Source organism: Rhinoraja longicauda, chromosome 5 (genome assembly GCF_053455715.1).
Source record: "Rhinoraja longicauda isolate Sanriku21f chromosome 5, sRhiLon1.1, whole genome shotgun sequence".
In the NCBI taxonomy this organism is placed as follows: domain Eukaryota; kingdom Metazoa; phylum Chordata; class Chondrichthyes; order Rajiformes; family Arhynchobatidae; genus Rhinoraja; species Rhinoraja longicauda.
The window spans coordinates 731,029-749,242 of record NC_135957.1 but is presented as its reverse complement, the minus strand read 5'-3'; the positions used below and the strand labels follow the sequence as shown (position 1 = coordinate 749,242).

General features: G+C 45.4%; 1 protein-coding gene across 2 annotated transcripts in view; it reads left to right on the top strand.

Annotated features, from left to right (window-relative positions):
* The window catches only part of kif6 (kinesin family member 6), a 466,382-nt gene that overhangs the window by 198,070 nt on the left and 250,098 nt on the right, over positions 1-18,214 (top strand). For both annotated transcript variants that reach the window (XM_078398770.1, XM_078398768.1), the window contains exons 11-13: positions 12,949-13,054; positions 14,761-14,902; positions 17,835-18,050. In XM_078398770.1, the coding sequence (XP_078254896.1) occupies positions 12,949-13,054; positions 14,761-14,902; positions 17,835-18,050 (464 nt within the window). The remainder of the gene's footprint in view (positions 1-12,948; positions 13,055-14,760; positions 14,903-17,834; positions 18,051-18,214) is intronic.

Here is an 18,214-nt window from a genome sequence, read left to right as displayed (position 1 = left end):
TCGGTGGAAAGATCTCGGAGAAACCCCAAGCGGTCACGGGGAGAACGTGCAAACTCCGTGCAGACAGCGCCCGAACTCGGGATGGAATCCAGCTCTCTGGCGCTGTGAGGCAGCAACTCTACCGCTGCCCACAGCAGCATCACGGACACGTAGACTCGGACAATGCACGTTAACAAAAATTATATAGATGCAATTAGACAGGTACATGGATAGAACAGGTTTAGGGACAAATGCAGGCAGGTGGGACTAGTGTAGCTGGGGCATGTTGGCCGGTGTGGGCAAGTTGAACCAAAGATACATGATAAAGGGAATAACGTTTTAGTGCAAGATAAAGTCCAGTCAAGTCCGATTAAAGATAGTTCTAGGGTCTCCAATGTGGTAGATAGTAGCTTAGGACCTCTCTCTAGGTTGACAGAATGGTCCAGTTGCCTGATAACAGCTGGGGAGAAACTGTCCCGGAATCTGGAGGTGTGCGTTTTCACACTTCTGTACATACCCCTTGCCCGATGGGAGAGGGGAGAAGAGGGAGTGTCCGAGGTGAGACTGGTCCGTGATTATGCTGCTGGCCTTGCCGAGGCAGCGTGAGGTGTAGATGGAGTCACTGGAAGGGAGGTTAGTTTGTGTGATGCATCCACAATTCCCTGCAATTTCTTGCAGTAAAACGCAAAGTGCTTGAGTAACTCAGCAGGTCAGGCAGCATCTCCTGAAAGACATGAATAGGCGACCTTTCGGATCAGGACCCTACTTTGACTGTGTGTAGTTGGGGTGGGGGGAGAAGGGGGGAGGGGGGGAAGAAAGCTACAAAAGAGAGGCAGAAGCAGGATTAAGCCTGGCAAGTGATAGGTGGATACAGGGTGAGGGTGTTTTGATTGTCTGACTTTTTTGTTGATAAGCTCTTTAACAAAAGATTCCACAGAGTTGTTTCAATGTCGGTGCCAAACCAGTTGCCAAGTTAAAATAATCTCTTCTGCCTGGGTGTGATGCAAATCACTCCATTCCCTGCACAACACTGGGCAGTGCAGCGGTAGAGTTGCTGCCTTACAGCGCCAGAGACCCGGGTTCCATCCTGACCACGGGCGCTGTCTGTACGGAGTTTGTACGTTCTCCCCGTTACTCCAGCACTGTGTGCCTTTCTTTGCCAGTGAATCCGTTTGTTTGTATTCACTGATGCAGGAAATTAACCCCATTCGGATGTGATTAGTTTCGCATAATTTAGAGATACAGCGCAGAAACAGGCCCTTTGGCCCACCGAGTCCGTGCCTTCCAGCGATCCCCGCACATTAACACTATCCCACATATGGACTAGGGACAATTTACAATTATACCAAAGCCAATTAACCTACAAATCTGCATGTCTTTGGAGTGCGGGAGGAAACCGGAGCACCAGGAGAAAACCCACGCGGGTCATGGGGAGAACGTACAAACTCCGTACAGACACTACCTGTGGTCAAGATCGAACCCGGGTCTCTGGCGCCGTGAGGCAGCAGATCCACCACTGCCCAACGTGACAGACTTTTCCGACTTGGACCCAGCACTGAGTATCTTGGATCCTGCAAGGCACCCGGGACAATTTCCCTCATCTTGAAATTTTCACTCTCAAAATCAAAACCTTCACCAGAATGCATTCAGCTCTGTGCTGGACTTGGCAACAGGAGTGAAACAGAACATGAAATGTTCCTTTTGTATTGACAGCGTTATATTATACCTGACTCGAGCCCCGGCAACTTACTTGCCAGAATCCTGGAACTGGTTCAACGGAATAGGACAGGAAACCAGGAAATTACTGAGTAAAAGAGAACCACTAAATATGCTGTAGCTGCCTGTACAAAGAGGTTTTGCAAGGAAGAAAGAAAGCACTGCTTTGTTCAAGATTGAGACTGCGGCGATTTTGTTTTTTCTTTGCAAATTGTTTTCCCAGTTTGTTGATGCAACAGTTTAAAAGATTAAACGAAAACGTACACAAACGCACAGGCTAGCATCCCGCACAGTGTGCCTGTGACTGCACTAATTGCCTGGAAACAAAAGCAAGCTGTGTGCGTTGGAAAAATGCCACAACCTGCTTTTTGTATCTGATAAGATTTGACTTGTGGAGATCTCAGCCGATAACATGCTCAGTCCTGGCCAGCAGCTTTTAGTCTGGTCAGTGGAATGGATTTTAAAATTGAATACTGAACGGGTGTTTTAAAACAGTACTTGCTGGCAAGGTTTAGTGACCTACCGAACCATGCGTAAATTTTATCCAATGTTAAGCATAAGTTACGTGCAGAATACAGAATATGTGCAGGGGTGGCACGGTGGCGCAGCGGTAGAGTTGCTGCCATACAGCGCCAGAGACCCAGGTTCGATCCTGACTACGACTGCTGTCTGTACGAAGCGTGCACGTTCTTCCCGTGACCGCGCGGATTTTCTCCGGGTTTCCTCCCACACTCCAAAGACGTACAGATTTGTAGGTTAATTGGCTTTGGTAAAATTGTAAATTGTCCCTAGTGTGTATAGAATAATGCTAGTGTACAGGGATCGCTGGTCGGCACGGACTCGGAGGGACCAAAGGGCCTGTTTCCACGCCGTAAACTGAACTAATCTAAACTAAACTAAACTAAGTAAGTTGCAGAATATAACATAAGAGAGTTGTAGACACAAAATGCTGGAGTAACTCAGCAGTTCCGGAAATATCTCTGGAGAGAATGGATAGGTGATGTTTAGGGTTGGGACCCTTCTTCAGACCGAAGAAGGGTCCCAACGTGAAACGTCAACTGTCCATGTTCTCCAGAGATGCTGCCTGACCCGCTGAGTTACTCCAGCACTCTGTGTCTATCTTTGGTATAAACCAGCATCTATAGTTCTTTGTTATTACATTAGAAAATTGTCGACAGTTTTGTGCAACTCTCAATTGCAAAAGGTAAAACATTACATCATTATACAGTAGCGTTCTTGCATGTAGCCTGTGTCATAAAACATGGACCATTGAATGGGACAAGATAAGAGTGTGGAAACAAGGAACTGCAGGTGGTGGTTTACAGAAAAAGACCCAACGTGCTGGAGTAACTCAGCAGGTCAGGCAGCATCTCTGGAGAACATGGACCAGTGGAGAGGTAACATTGAGAAACAAGGAACTGAAGATGCCGGTTAACAAAATAAAAAGGCAAAAAATGGTCTGCGCAGTGGTGCAGTAAAATGTGGAAACATTTGTATCTATCTATGTTTTCCAGAGATGCTACCTGATCATAAGGTGATAAGTAATAGGAGCAGAATTAGGCCATTCGGCCTATTAAGTCTACTCCATTCAATCATGGCAGATCTATCTCTCGCTCCTAACCCCATTCTCCTGCCTTCTCCCCATAACCCCTGATATCCATACTAATCAAGAATCTATCTATCTCTGCCTTAAAAATATTAATTGACAGCCTCCACAGCCTTCTGTGGCAAAGAATTCCACAGATTCACCACCCTCTGACCAAAGAAATTCTTCCTCATCTTCCTAAAGGAACGTCCTTTAATTCTGAGGCAATGACCTTTGGTCCTAGACTCTCCCACTAGTGGAAACATCCTCTCCACATCCACTCTATCCAAGCCTTTCTCTATTCACTAAGTTTCAATGAGGTTCCCCCCTCATCCTTCTAACCTCCAGCGGACAGGCCCGGTGCCGACAAACGCTCATCATATGTTAACCCACTCATTCCTGGGATCATTCTTGTAAACCTCCTCTGGACCCTCTCCAGAGCCAGCACATCCTTCCTCAGATACGGGCACTGATCCTGTGAGTTACTCCAGAACTTTGTGTCTTTCATAGAATTGAACAGTCCCTTCGGACGACTTACGTCAGCGTCGAACACGATGCCAAGTGAAACTATAACCATATAACCATATAACAACTACAGCATGGAAACAGGCCCGTTCGGCCCTACCAGTCCACGACGACCATTCTCCCTGACCTAGTCTCATCTACCTGCTCTCAGACCATAACCCTCTAATCCCCTCCTATCCATATACCTATCCAATTTACTCTTAAATAATAAAATCGAGCCAGCCTCCACCACTTCCACCGGAAGCCCATTCCATACAGCCACCACCCTCTGAGTAAAGAAGTTACCCCTCATGTTACCCCTAAACTTTTGTCCCTTAATTCTGAAGTTATGTCCCCTTGTTGGAATCTTCCCCACTCTCAAAGGGAAAAGCCTACCCACGTCAACTCTGTCCGTCCCTCTTAAAATTTTTAAAACCTTTATCAAGTCCCCCCTCAACCTTCTACGCTCCAAAGAATAAAGACCCAACCTGTTCAACCTCTCTCTGTAGCTTAAGTGCTGAAACCCAGGCAACATTCTAGTAAATCTCCTCTGTACCCTCTCCATTTTGTCAACATCCTTCCTATAATTTGGCGACCAGAACTGCACACCATACTCCAGATTCGGCCTCACCAATGCCCTGTACAATTTCAACATTACATCCCAACTTCTATATTCGATGCTCTGATTTATAAAGGCAAGCATACCAAACGCCTTCTTCACCACCCTATCCACATGAGATTCCACCTTCAGGGAACAATGCACAGTTACTCCCAGATCCCTCTGTTCCACTGCATTCCTCAATTCCCTACCATTTACCCTGTACGTCCTATTTTGATTTGTCCTACCAAAATGCAGCACCTCACACTTATCAGCATTAAACTCCATCTGCCATCTTTCAGCCCACCCTTCCAAAAGGCCCAAGTCTCTCTGTAGACTTTGAAAATCTACTTCATTATTAACTACACCACCTATCTTAGTATCATCTGCATACTTACTAATCCAATTTGCCACACCATCATCCAGATCATTAATGTAAATGACAAACAACAGTGGACCCAACACAGATCCTTGGGGTACTCCACTAGACACTGGCCTCCAACCTGACATACAGTTGTCAACCATTACCCTCTGGTATCTCCCAATCAGCCATTGTTGAATCCATCTTGCAACCTCACTATTAATACCCAACGATTTAACCTTCTTAATCAACCTTCCATGTGGAACCTTGTCAAATGCCTTACTGAAGTCCATATAGACAACATCCACAGCCTTGCCCTTATCAATTTCCCTGGTAACCTCTTCAAAAAATTCAAGAAGATTAGTCAAACATGACCTTCCAGGCACAAATCCATGTTGACTGTTTCTAATCAGGCCTTGTTTATCCATGTGATTATATATATTGTCCCTAAGTATCTTTTCCATTAATTTTCCCACCACAGACGTCAAACTATGTCTATAATTGCTAGGTTTACTTTTAGAACCTTTTTTAAACAAAGGCACAACATGCGCAATGCGCCAATCTTCCGGCACCATCCCCGTCCTAGGGAATATCCTATCAGGACCTGGAGACTTATCCACTTTTATATTTTTCAAAACTGTCTCTTCTTTGATCCTCATAATTTCCATCACTACTCTACTTGTTTCGCTTACCTCACATAATTCAATATCCTTCTCCTCGGTGAATACCGAAGAAAAGAAATTGTTTAATATCTCCCCCATTTCTTCCGGCTCAGCACATAGCTGTCCACTCTGACTCTCTAATGGACCAATTTTATCCCCCGCTATCCTTTTGCTATTGACATATCTGTAGAACCCCTTGGGGTTTACTTTTACATTACTTGCCAAAGCAACCTCATATCTTTTTTTCGCTTTTCTAATTTCCTTCTTAAGATTCCTTTTACATTCTTTATATTCCTCAAGAACCTCATTTACTCCCTGCCGCTTATATTTATTGTATATCTCCCTCTTTTTCCGAACCGTGTCCAATTTCCCTGGAAAACCACGGCTCTTTCAAATTATTATTCTTTCCTTTCCACCGAACAGGGACATAAAGACTCTGTACTCTCAAAATTTCACCTTTAAATATCCACCATTTCTCTATTATATCCTTTTCATAAAACAAAATGTCCCATTTCACTCCTTTTAAATCCTTTCTCATCTCCTCACTAGTCTCCTCTACCTGCACATGATCCATATCCTTCCATTTCCTGTTTATCCATGTGCTGATCCAAAAGCCTTTTAAACACCACTATCGTATCTGCCTCCACCACCAGCCCAGGCAGCACGTTCCAGGCCCCCACCACTATCTAAAAAAACCATCCCGCACAACTCCTTTAAACTTTCCACCTCTCACCTTAAAGCTATGCCCTCTCGTCTTTGATATTTCCACCCAGGGCTGAAGCTTTCTGATTGTCTAGCCTATCGATGTCTCTCATAATTTTATATACTTCTATCAGGTCTTCCTTCAGTTTCCAGTGATCTTGAGAAAACAATCCGAATTTGTCCAAAAAGAAAAGGGCAAAGTATTGCCTCAATTTAACCTACTGCCTCGGTGTAATCTATTGTTCTGCCACTATTGTACTTAAGTATGAGTGTGCTTATGCATAGTAAGATTTTTACTGAATTGTATGTAGGAAAGGAATTTCACCGTACATATGACAATAACGTACTATTGAACCTAATATGCCTCTGCTTTTCCCGATCAATTCCAGTAATTAGTTTTAGTTTAGCTTCGAGACACAGCGCGGAAACAGTCACTTCGGCCCGCCGCGTCTGTGCCGACCAATAATCCCCACACATTAGCACTATCCTACACACACTAGGGATCATTTATAATTTATAGAAACCAAGTAACCTACAAACCTGCACGTCTTTGGAGTGTGGGAGGAAACCGGAGCACCGGGAGAAAACCCACGCAGGTCACGGGGAGAACGTACAAACTCCGCACAGGCAACACCCGTAGTCAGGATGGGGCCCAGGTCTCTGGCGCTGTAAGGCAGCAACTCTACCGCTGCGCCACCGTGCCTCCCTTACAACTGATGTAAGGTTCACTGGCCTCCAATTTCCCAGATTATCCCCATTGCTCATCTTAAGGAACTAAAGAAAGGTGGAAAATTCTTCGCTACTCAGCAGGTCAGGCAGCATCTGAGATCTGAAACCATTTTTTATTTCAATCATCTAATACTTTCAATTCTTTTGATCTTCATGCTGGATATGGATTTTGGGTGGCGCTCGATTGTTCTTTAAGATTGAGGACGTTTTATGCTGGAAATAGGGTTCCGATTTTAACAAACATAGTGCCAGGAAATCAAGGCCTAAATCAAGGTCGGAATAGGCCTGGAATTGTGCAGTCTGAAGAAGGGTCTCGACCCGAAACGTCACCCATTCCTTCTCTCCCGAGATGCTGCCTGACCTGCTGAGTTACTCCAGCATTTTGTGAATAAATCGATTTGTACCAGCATCTGCAGTTATTTTCTTATATTGTGCAGTCATTGATGGACTCCCAGGTTCGGACCATTTCTAGGGAGATGGAGACACAAGGAACTGCAGATATTGCAACCTTGAACAAAACACCGTGTGCTGGAAGAACTCAGCAAATCATTCTCCCCGTGACCTGCGTGGGTTTTCTCCGAGGTCATCGGTTTCCTCCCACACTCCAAAGACGTACAGGTATGTAGGTTAATTGGCTTGGTAAATCTAAAAATTGTCCGTAGTGGGTGTAGGATAGTGTTAGTGTGCGGGGATCGCTGGTCGGCGCGGACCCGGTGGGCCAAAACGGCCTGTTTCCGCGCTGTATCTTTAAACTAAACTAAAAGGTCAAACAGCATCTGTGGAGGTAATAGAAGGTGACGTTTTGATTTTAGATTTTAGATTTTTTAGATTTAGAGATACAGTGCGGAAACAGGCCCTTTGGCCAACCGAGTCCGCGCCGCCCAGCGATCCCCGTACATTAACACTATCCTACACACACTAGGGGTAATTTTTACATTTTATCCAGTCAATTAACCTACATACCTGTACGTCTTTGGAGTGTGGGAGGAAACCGAAGATCTCGGAGAAAACCCACACAGGTCACGGGGAGAACGCACAAACTCTGTACAGACGGCGCCCGTAGTCAGGATCGAACCTGAGTCTCCGGCGCTGCATTCGCTGTAAGGCAGCAACTCTACCGCTGCGCCACCGTGCCAATTGGTCCCTTTTTCAGACTGCTTATTTTCGAGACAATTTTCAATTGTACAGCATAATTTTATTTGGAGTTGTGCCAATGTCTCACTGTCATGTGGATGGTGATAAAGTGCTAACATTGATATGAAAAATGATACGTGTCTCTTAAAATATCACCTAGCAATTTTACATTATAATTATTAAGTATTAATATGAGTTTTATGGAACTTAAAAACTGCCAGAATTCACACTCGGTCTACCTGTAAATGAATGGAGAATGGTCTTAAACCTTATTTTATCATTCCTAAAATTATTTTGAATTCATCCAACCTGGCGGCACAGTAGCGCTGTGGTAGAGTTGCTGCTTCACAGCGAATGCAGCGCCGGAGACTCAGGTTCGATCCTGACTACGGGTGCTGTACTGTAAGGAGTTTGTACGTTCTCCCCGTGACCTGCGTGGGTTTTCTCCGAGATCTTCGGTTTCCTCCCACACTCCAAAGACGTACAGGTATGTAGGTTAATTGGCTGGGTAAATATAAACATTGTCCCTAGTGGGTGTAGGATAGTGTTAATGTACGGGGATCGCTGGGCGGCACGGACTTGGTGGGCCGAAAAGGCCTGTTTTCGGCTGTATATATATGATATGATATGATATGGAGTACAATTTCCATTATAGTCAAAGAATAATACACCATGGAAATAGGCCATTCGGCCCAACTTGTCCATGCCGATCAGTGGGCACCCTTCCATTTTAATCCTATCCCCCCCCAGCACTTGGTCCATTGTGTTCTATGACTATAAACAATTTAAGTACTCACCTAGATAGTTCTGAAATGCATTTCGATAGTCATTAGACTTCGGAGATACAGCGTGGAAACATGGCCTTTGGTCCACGACGACCAGCGATCACCGCCGTACACTAGCACTATCCTACACACACTAGGGACAATTTACAATTCTTACCGAAGCCAATTAACCCACAAACCTGTACGTCTTTGGAGTGTGGGAGGAAACCGGAGCACCCGGAGAAAACCCACGCAGGTCACAGGGAGAAGGTACAAACTCTACAGATACTGCCCGTAGTCAGGACCGAACCTGGGTCTCTAGCGCTGTGAGGCAGCAACTCTACCGCTGCGCCACCGTGCCGCTGTTTTACAGCTTGGGGGAAATATAGCTGTAGCTTATAGCTGGGGGGAAATTAGATAGGGAGAAACTGGAAACAGCTCTCAAGAATCTTCACTTTAAAAAAACAGGTCAAAAATCTAGATCGGACAGATGACACAAAGTGCCGGATTAGCTCGGCGGATCAAGGAGCATCTTTGGATGATTTTGGACAGGTGACATTTCAGGACGGGACCCTTCTTCTGACTGATTGTAGAAAGGGGGCGAAAGCTGGAAAAGAGGTGGTGGGAGGGTGGGGTGTGACTATACATTTACATATCCTATGTTTCTGCCAATGTTGGAAAGCAAGAGATGTGTTTCGCAGAACCTCAGAGGTCACATACGAGATAAGACACAAAGTGCTGGAGTAACTCAGCGGGTCAGGCAGCATCTCTGGAGAACATGGATAGGTGACGAAACGTATAAGATTATTAAGGGGTTGGACACTTTAGAGGCAGAAAACATGTTCCCAATGTTGGGGGAGTCCAGAACAAGAGGCCACAGTTTAAGAATAAGGGGTAGGCCATTTAGAACTGAGATGAGGAAAAACTTTTTCAGTCAGAGAGTTGTGAATCTGTGGAATTCTCTACCTCAGAAGGCAGTGGAGGCCAATTCTCTGAATGCATTCAAGAGAGAGCTGGATAGAGCTCTTAAGGATATCGGAGTGAGGGGGTATGGGGAGAAGGCAGGAACGGGGTACTGATTGAGAATGATCAGCCATGATCACATTGAATGGCGGTGCTGGCTCGAAGGGCCGAATGGCCTCCTCCTGCACCTATTGTGTATTGTCTATTGTGACGTTTCACAAAGTGCTGGAGTAACTCAGCGGGTCAGGCAGCATCTCTGAGAATACAGATTTGTTCATGTTTCCGGTCGGGACCCTTCTTCAGACTGATACAATTCTCATTTCAGCTCAATTCAGCATTCTCATTAATGTGCATTCAACTCAATCCTATTACTGACAGGTTTTAGTGTTCTGGATAGAGCCGCATTCCTGCTGTTTGGCTAAGAACACTGTGCAGGGCAGGATGTTCAGCTTCTTGAAATTCAGATTACTAAAAATATCTGCAATTAAGACAGAGCTGAGAGACATTTGGGGCCGTGATCGCTGGAGTTGAGGGGGAGGGGGGGGCTCATAGAAACTTACCGAATAGTGAAAGGCCTGGATGGAGTGAATGTGGAGAGGATGTTTCCACCAGTGGGAGAGTCGAGGGCCAGAGAGCACAGTCTCAGAATAAAAGGACACAGCTTTAGAAAGGAGGTGAGGAGGAATTTCTTTAGCCCGAGGGTGGTGAATCTGTGGAACTCATTGTCGCGGACTGCTGAGGAGGCCAAGTCGTTGATAGATTCGATTAGTAAAGGCGTCGAGTTATGGGGAGAAGGCAGGAGAATGGGGTTGAGAGGAAAAGATAGATCACCCACAATTGAATGGAGTAGTAGACTCAATGGGCCGAATGTCCTATTTCTGCTTCTATGACTTATGAACATGAGTTCAGAGGCAGTTGGCAGTTTGCGCGCCCTAGACTAGAAAATCACTCAACGTATTATATGATTCAATTGTCTTCAAGTGGAGTGACATAATTTGATCGATTGGTTTATTTTAACAGCCAACACCATTGAATAAAAAGTTCTTGCTAAAATAGATGTCATATTGTACAAACGCAACCAAAACTTTCATTAGGGGTTTTGGTTGACCACGGCTCATTTGGATTAATGATGCGCATCCGATCCTTGGAGATTTGCAAACGCTACATTTTGAAAAATGATGTGATGTTGCAAGAGTTTCCAACTCTAGCACCACTGGTGCATTCACGAACAATTCTACTTGTGACCAAAAGGAGAGGGAGGCAGTCTATCATTCTCAAACATTCAGATGAATGTGTCATCTGGAAAGCATTATGTATGGAAAAGAACAAGGCGACAGAAGGAAATTGTCCCTAGTGGGTGTAGGATAGTGTTAATGTGCGGGGATCGCTGGGCGGCACGGACTTGGTGGGCCGAAAAAGGCCTGTTTCCGGCTGTATATATATGATATGATAAGGAACCCCAGATGCTGGAATCTCGAGACGTGCGGGTTTGTAGGTTAATTGGCCCTCTGTAAATTGCCTTTCGTGTGTTCGGAGTGGATGCAAAAGTGGGATAACATGGGACGAGTGTGATCGGGTGATCGATGGTCGACATGGACTTGGTGGGCCGAAGGGCCTGTTTCCATGCTGTGCCTTTCAATCAGGGTGTCAGGAGAATGGGGTTGGGAGGGGGAGATAGAACAGCCATGGTTGAATGGCGGAGTAGACTTGATGGGCCGAATGTCCTAATTCTGCTCCCATCACTTATGATCTTATGAATCAATTAATCAATTAATGTTATACAGCCGATCCCTTATCCCTGGTTTATGAGTTCTTCATTCTAGACCTCTTAGCCAGGAGAAACAACCATGCTCCATAGCATTTTCTGAAGTTGTTTCAAAATGCCCCATTGTGTTTTCATTAGATCTTTGTTCATTGTTAGTCATCTCATTAATTGTTCTGAAGGCACAGTGCTTTTAGTGGGTCAGTAGGACTAATGCTGGTTTTTGTTTTGAACCAAAGGCTCACGTTATGGATGCATTAACTAAATTGCGCTGTGCAATTTTGATAATAAATGGGTCAGCTGTTTAACAAAGACATTGAAAAATTGATTCCGGCAGACAATACGTGCAAAATGAACACTGTACAATGTACTTGTGCCTTTCTGGTGATTATGTGGTTTATGAAGGTCCGGTAAAGCATGGTCATATTTTTACGGTATTGGATTGTTTGATTTTATTCTAAATACTTTGTGCACCTGGGATTTTTCTTCGTGGGGGTAGTTCCCTTTCACGATGGATATCAACTCCCAACATGGAAAACAAAAGGTTTAGCTTTGCTGGCTACTAGCTGCTAAAAAATGTGCCTCTTCACAAAAGACTTCACGACAGCTGTCAATGCTAACAGAACTTCTTTGCAGCACTAACGAGGCTTGTATAGACTGGAATTTAGAAGGATGAGAGGAGATCTTATCGAAACGTATAAGATTATTAAGGGGTTGGACACGTTAGAGGCAGGAAATACATTCCCAATGTTGGGGGAGTCCAGAACAAGGGGCCACAGTTTAAGAATAAGGGGTAGGCCATTTAGAACTGAGATGAGGAAAAACTTTTTCAGTCAGAGAGTTGTGAATCTGTGGAATTCTCTACCTCAGAAGGCAGTGGAGGCCAATTCTCTGAATGTATTCAAGAGAGAGCTGGATAGAGCTCTTAAGGATAGCGGAGTCAGGGGGTATGGGGAGAAGGCAGGAATGGGGTACTGATTGAGAATGATCAGCCATGATCACATTGAATGGCAGTGCTGGCTCGAAGGGCCAAATGGCGTCCTAGTGCACATATTGTCCATTGTCTAATCCAAAAAGGCACGAGGTGAGGCTCGAACCGCTGTCAATCTGATGGATTTCTTTTTACTCATCTTATTCACATTCTTATGTCCGACACGGTAGTACAGCGGTTGAGTTTCTGCCTTACAGCGCCCGAGACCCGGGTTCGATCCCGACTACGGGTGCTGTCTGCACGGAGTTTGTACGTTCTCCCCGTGACCTGCGTGGGTTTTTTTCCCGAGATTTTCGGTTTCAACTCACACTCCAAAGACGAAAAGGTTTGTAGGTTAATTGGCTTGGTATAAGTGTAAATTGTCCCTAGTGGGTGTAGAATAGTGTTAATTAGCGGGGTTCGCTGGTCGGTGCGGGCTCTGTGGGCCGAAGGGCCTGTTTCCGTGCTGTATCTATAACCTTAACTAAACTAAATCTCTTTTTTTTCCCCTTGCTCAAGGTTGGTGGATCAGGTCAACGGTTTCCTGGAGGACACAGATGCTGAGGCTTCGTTGGAAATTGGACCTGACATGCGGAAGATTCAACACTGCTTCCAGCTACTGAAGGTCAGCGTTCGTGGGCTTTAAATTACCTCCGCTCCCCACAGCACATGATAATTTAATCTAACGGCGCGCTCACACATAACATCGTCGTTATGGGCCTCGGCAGCGAGCTACTGCTGACACACAAAGCCGTGATTTCCGAAGATAGTTACAAAAAGCTGGAGTAACTCAGCGGGACAGGCAGCATCTCTGGAGAGAAGGAATGCGTGACGGTCGGGTCGAGACCCTTCTTCAGTCGGGGGAGAGGAAGATGAGAGATATAGACGGTGATATAGTGAGATATTAAAACAAATGAATGAAAGATATGCAAAAAGTAACAATGATATCTTATCTTGCATTACTTTTTTGCATATCTTTTATTCATTTGTTCCAATATCTCTCCCACTATGCCACCATCGAAACCTTGCATTTCCCTTTCCCCTGACTCTCAGTCGGAAGAAGGGTCTTGTCCCATAGAAACATGGAACATAGAAACATAGAAAAATGGGTGCAGGAGTAGGCCATTCGGCCCTTCGAGCCAGCACCACCGCCATTCAATATGATCTTGGCTGATCATCTAAAATCAGTACTCCGATCCTGCTTATTACCCATATCCCTTGATTCCTTTAGCCGTAAGAGATAAATCTAACTTGTAGATCTAAATCTAACCGAAACATCACCCATTCCTTCTCTCCAGAGATGCTGCCTGACCGGCTGAGTTACTGCAGCTATTTGTTTCTATCTTCGGTTTAAACTAGCATCTGCAGTTCCTTCCTACACAAGCCGTGATTACATTGGAGAGGGTGCAGAGGAGACTCAGCTGTAAGCAGCGACTGGAGAGGTCGAGTCTGTTTTCATGGAGTTAGAGTGTCATAGATTCATACAGCACGTTCCTCGACCCAACTCACCCATGCCGACCAAAATGCCCCATTTCAACTTTAGATAGTCCTCTGTCCCTCTCTTCCCCTCTCCCTTCCCAGATCTCCCACTGTCTTCCTGTCTCCACCTATATCCTTCCTTTGTCCCGCCCCCCTGACATCAGTCTGAAGAAGGGTCTCGACCCGAAACGTCACCCATTCCTTCTCTCCTGAGATGCTGCCTGACCTGCTGAGTTACTCCAGCATTGTGTGAATAAATACCTTCGATTTGTACCAGCATCTGCAGTTATTTTCTTACATTAAAATGCCCCATCTAAGTTAGTCCCATTTGCCTGTATTTTTCAACACGGTGGCACAGCGGTAGAGTTGCTGCCTCACAGACCCAGAGACCCGGGTTCGATCCAGACTACTGGTACGGAGTTTGCACATTCTCCCTGTGACCATGTGGGTTTTCTCCGGGTGCTGCGGTTTCCACCCACATTCCAAAGACGTGCAGGTTTGTAGGTTAATTGGCTTGTGTAGTGTGCAGGATAGAACTAGTGCAAAGGTGCTCGCTGGACGGCGCGGACTCGGTGGGCTGAAGGGCTTACTTCCACTAAACTGTTCCACTAGAGCGTTATCTCTAAACTAAACTGAACTAAACTGAATTTCGTCATGAGGTAATATTTCTTGGCCACCAACTTTTACGTTATCCAATCCTGTTAGGGGAGAAGCCAGTGAAATTCCAACTCATAATTGTCCAGAAAGCGGCAAAATATTTGAAATCATTTCTGAGTAGAAAGTGGTAAGTTAATCTTTGAAAAGAATTATTGCATTATCAGAATATTTACTCACTTAACGTCCTTGTACCAGGCTTTAGTGAAAGAGACGCAACAGTGTAAACCTGGCATGCAAATGGACAATGGAGTCTCATCCCCTGATCCCAATGGAGATGTTGACAGCGTTGCAGAGACGAGATTAAGAGAATTATTACAGCAACGAGATAATGAAATCAGTATCCTTTTTTACGTTTGGATTCATCTTCCTGAGCTAATCGCTATTTTGGGTCTTTGCAAACTTCAACACTTCCTTCTCAGTGGCATCATCGAAATCCGAAAGGGCTCTTCAACGTACAATGGGGTTACGTTTACGATAAACCCATCGTAAACCGAAAATATCGTACATCGAAACGCATTTAAATACACCTGATCACGTGGCCGGAAGTGAGCTGCGGGTCGCTGCCGTTGCCCAGCGTTTGCACCATCGTAAAGTCGAAATATCAAAAGTCGAAGCATCGTCAGTCGGGGAGCATCTGTACCAGAGACCCCGGTTCGATTCTGACCTTGGGTGCTGCATCTGTGCGGAGTCACTGAAAGGAAGCATGCAGGTACAGCAGGCAGTGAAGAAAGCCAATGGAATGTTGGCCTTCATAACAAGAGGAGTTGAGTATAGGAGCAAAGAGGTCCTTCTGCAGTTGTACAGGGCCCTAGTGAGACCGCACCTGGAGTACTGTGTGCAGTTTTGGTCTCCAAATTTGAGGAAGGATATTCTTGCTATTGAGGGCGTGCGGCGTAGGTTTACTAGGTTAATTCCCGGAATGGCGGGACTGTCGTATGTTGAAAGACTGGAGCGGCTAGGCTTGTATACACTGGAATTTAGAAGGATGAGAGGGGATCTTATCGAAACATATGAGGTTATTAAGGGATTGGACACGTTAGAGGCAGGAAACATGTTCCCAATGTTGGGGGAATCCAGAACCAGGGGCCACAGTTTAAGAATAAGGGGTAGGCCATTTAGAACGGAGATGAGGAAAAACGTTTTCAGTCAGAGAGTTGTGAATCTGTGGAATTCTCTGCCTCAGAAAGCAGTGGAGGCCAAGTCTCTGAATGCATTCAAGAGAGAGCGAGATAGAGCTCTTAAGGATAGCGGAGTCAGTGGGTATGGGGCAAAGGCAGGAACGGGGTACTGAGTGAGAATGATCAGCCATGATCACATTGAATGGCGGTGCTGGCTCGAAGGGCCGAATGGCCTCCTCCTGCACCTATTGTCTATTGAGTTTGCACATTCCCCCTGTGACCGCACGAATTTGCTCCGGTTCCCTCCCACATCAGTGTGGACTCTGTGAGCTGAGTTTTTTGCTGTATTTTTCAATCATTCAATCAATCAAAAAGGGCGCCTTGTATGCACCACCACTTGAGACAACATAGCTGCCAGTATTAAATGTGCAGTACATGTTGGGGGTTGGCTGCTACTTCAGAACCTGTTCCACGGACTTAAAGTGGTGGATTTCACTTTCCCTGACTCTGTTCTCAGGCAATGAGCTGTAACTTTATATCCTCAGGTCCAAGAACATCCTGATTTTCCTCTTGCGAGTATTTTGCACAGAAGCCTATAATTTCAGCCCTGTCCTTGGTTCCTTGCCATGTATGGGAAGCAACTGCAGATGCTGGTTTACACTGAAGATAGACCCAAAATGCTGGAGTATTTCAGCGGGTCAGGCCGCATCTCTTGGAGAGAAGGAATGGGTGGCCCTTCCTCAGAAGAAGCTGCCTGGCCCGCTGAGTTACTCAAGCATTTTTGTGACCATCTTCAGAAGAAGAGTCTCGACCCGAAACATCACCCATTCCTTCTCTCCAGAGAATGCTGCCTGTCCCACTGAGTTACTCCAGCATTTTGTGTCCATCTTGGTTACTTGCTAGGTTGATTCTAGTCATGCATAATTGTATTGGACTCTTCGATTCCTAAACCAGTTCTGGTGCTCATCATTAGGGCTGCATGAGCCCTCTTGCTGGAAGCGTTACTAAAGATCCTGTGGACATTATCCACTGTCCTACTATCATCGTCAGTCCCTCGAAACATTCAGATCAATTCTCTATGATGTGACCCCCCCCCCCCCCATGCTGACTATCCATAATAAGTCTATTAAGTCTTCCAGAGAGCTGTTTAAGTGTTCCATCACTCTACAACTGTTGATGGAATCCAAGTGACGTTCCCACAAACGATGGTAGACACAAAATGCTGGAGTAACTCAGCGGGGCAGGCGGCATCTCTGGAGAGAAGGAATGGGTGACGTTTAAGGGTCTCAACCCGAAAGTCGCCCATTCCTTCTCTCCAGCCATGCTGCCTGTCCCGCTGAGTTACTCCAGCATTTTGTGTCTACCTTCGATTTAAACCAGCATCTGGAGTTCTTTCCTACCCACAAACAATGTTGTCTGCATTTTTCTGGTTTCTTCTTCCCTTCTCTCTTTATGTGAGAGAAATAATATCTGCAATTTCTTTCATTCCACAATCTAAAGTCTCATCAAATAGCGATTAAGCCTCCTGCAATTTCCATTTTCCCTTAATATACCCAGATTCCTCTGGTTTCTTTGCCATTGCCATAATGAACGATCTCTTGCTCTCCACTTTGCTGCTGTAAATTTTTCCCCGGTGTGGGATGAATAAAGGAATATATTATTATTATATTATTTCTTACATAAATTAAATACATTCTATTTTTTTTAGAGATACAGCGCGGAAACAGGCCCTTCGGCCCACCGAGTCCGCGCCGCCCAGCGATCCCCGCACATTAACACTATCCTACACACACTAGGGACAATTTTTACATTTGCCCAGTCAATTAACCTACAAACCTGTACGTCTTTGGAGTGTGGGAGGAAACCGAAGATCTCGGAGAAAACCCACGCAGGTCACGGGGAGAACGTACAAACTCCGTACAGACGGCGCCCGTAGTCAGGATTGAACCTGAGTCTCCGGCGCTGCATTCGCTGTAAGGCAGCAACTCTACCGCTGCGCCACCGTACCACATTAATATCTTCCCTTGACTTATTTTTAAGTTCTCTTGTACTGATAGCGTTTCCGGGCATGTGGAGATGTACACAGGGTAGTTATTTAAAATCTAATTTCTTTGTAATGCCACGGCTATTCTCCTTGAATAGACGCCTCAGATATTCTAGTGAACATGTTAAAGAAAGAGAAGAAGAGAGTACAAGATGCTGTCAACCAAATAAACTCGGACAAGCGCGTGAACATACCCCCCTCTAGTGCCCAGTCCTTAAAGGAAAACTGTGCCGGCCGCGAGTCTAAATCCTCATCTGAAGTAAGATCTGTCAGCAACACAAGCACCTCCGGATCCGAGTCAGCCTTCGCTTGCACGAGAATAGGTACGTACCTTCACATTTTCCCGCGTTTGTTGAAAGAATTGACATTGACTCCTTTTTGGATATTCATTCTTCCCAATTTCAACATGGCGAATTAACTGAACGGCAATGACAATATTTGGTGGTATCTCAATGGTGGTATCTCAATGGTGGTATCTCATTGGTTG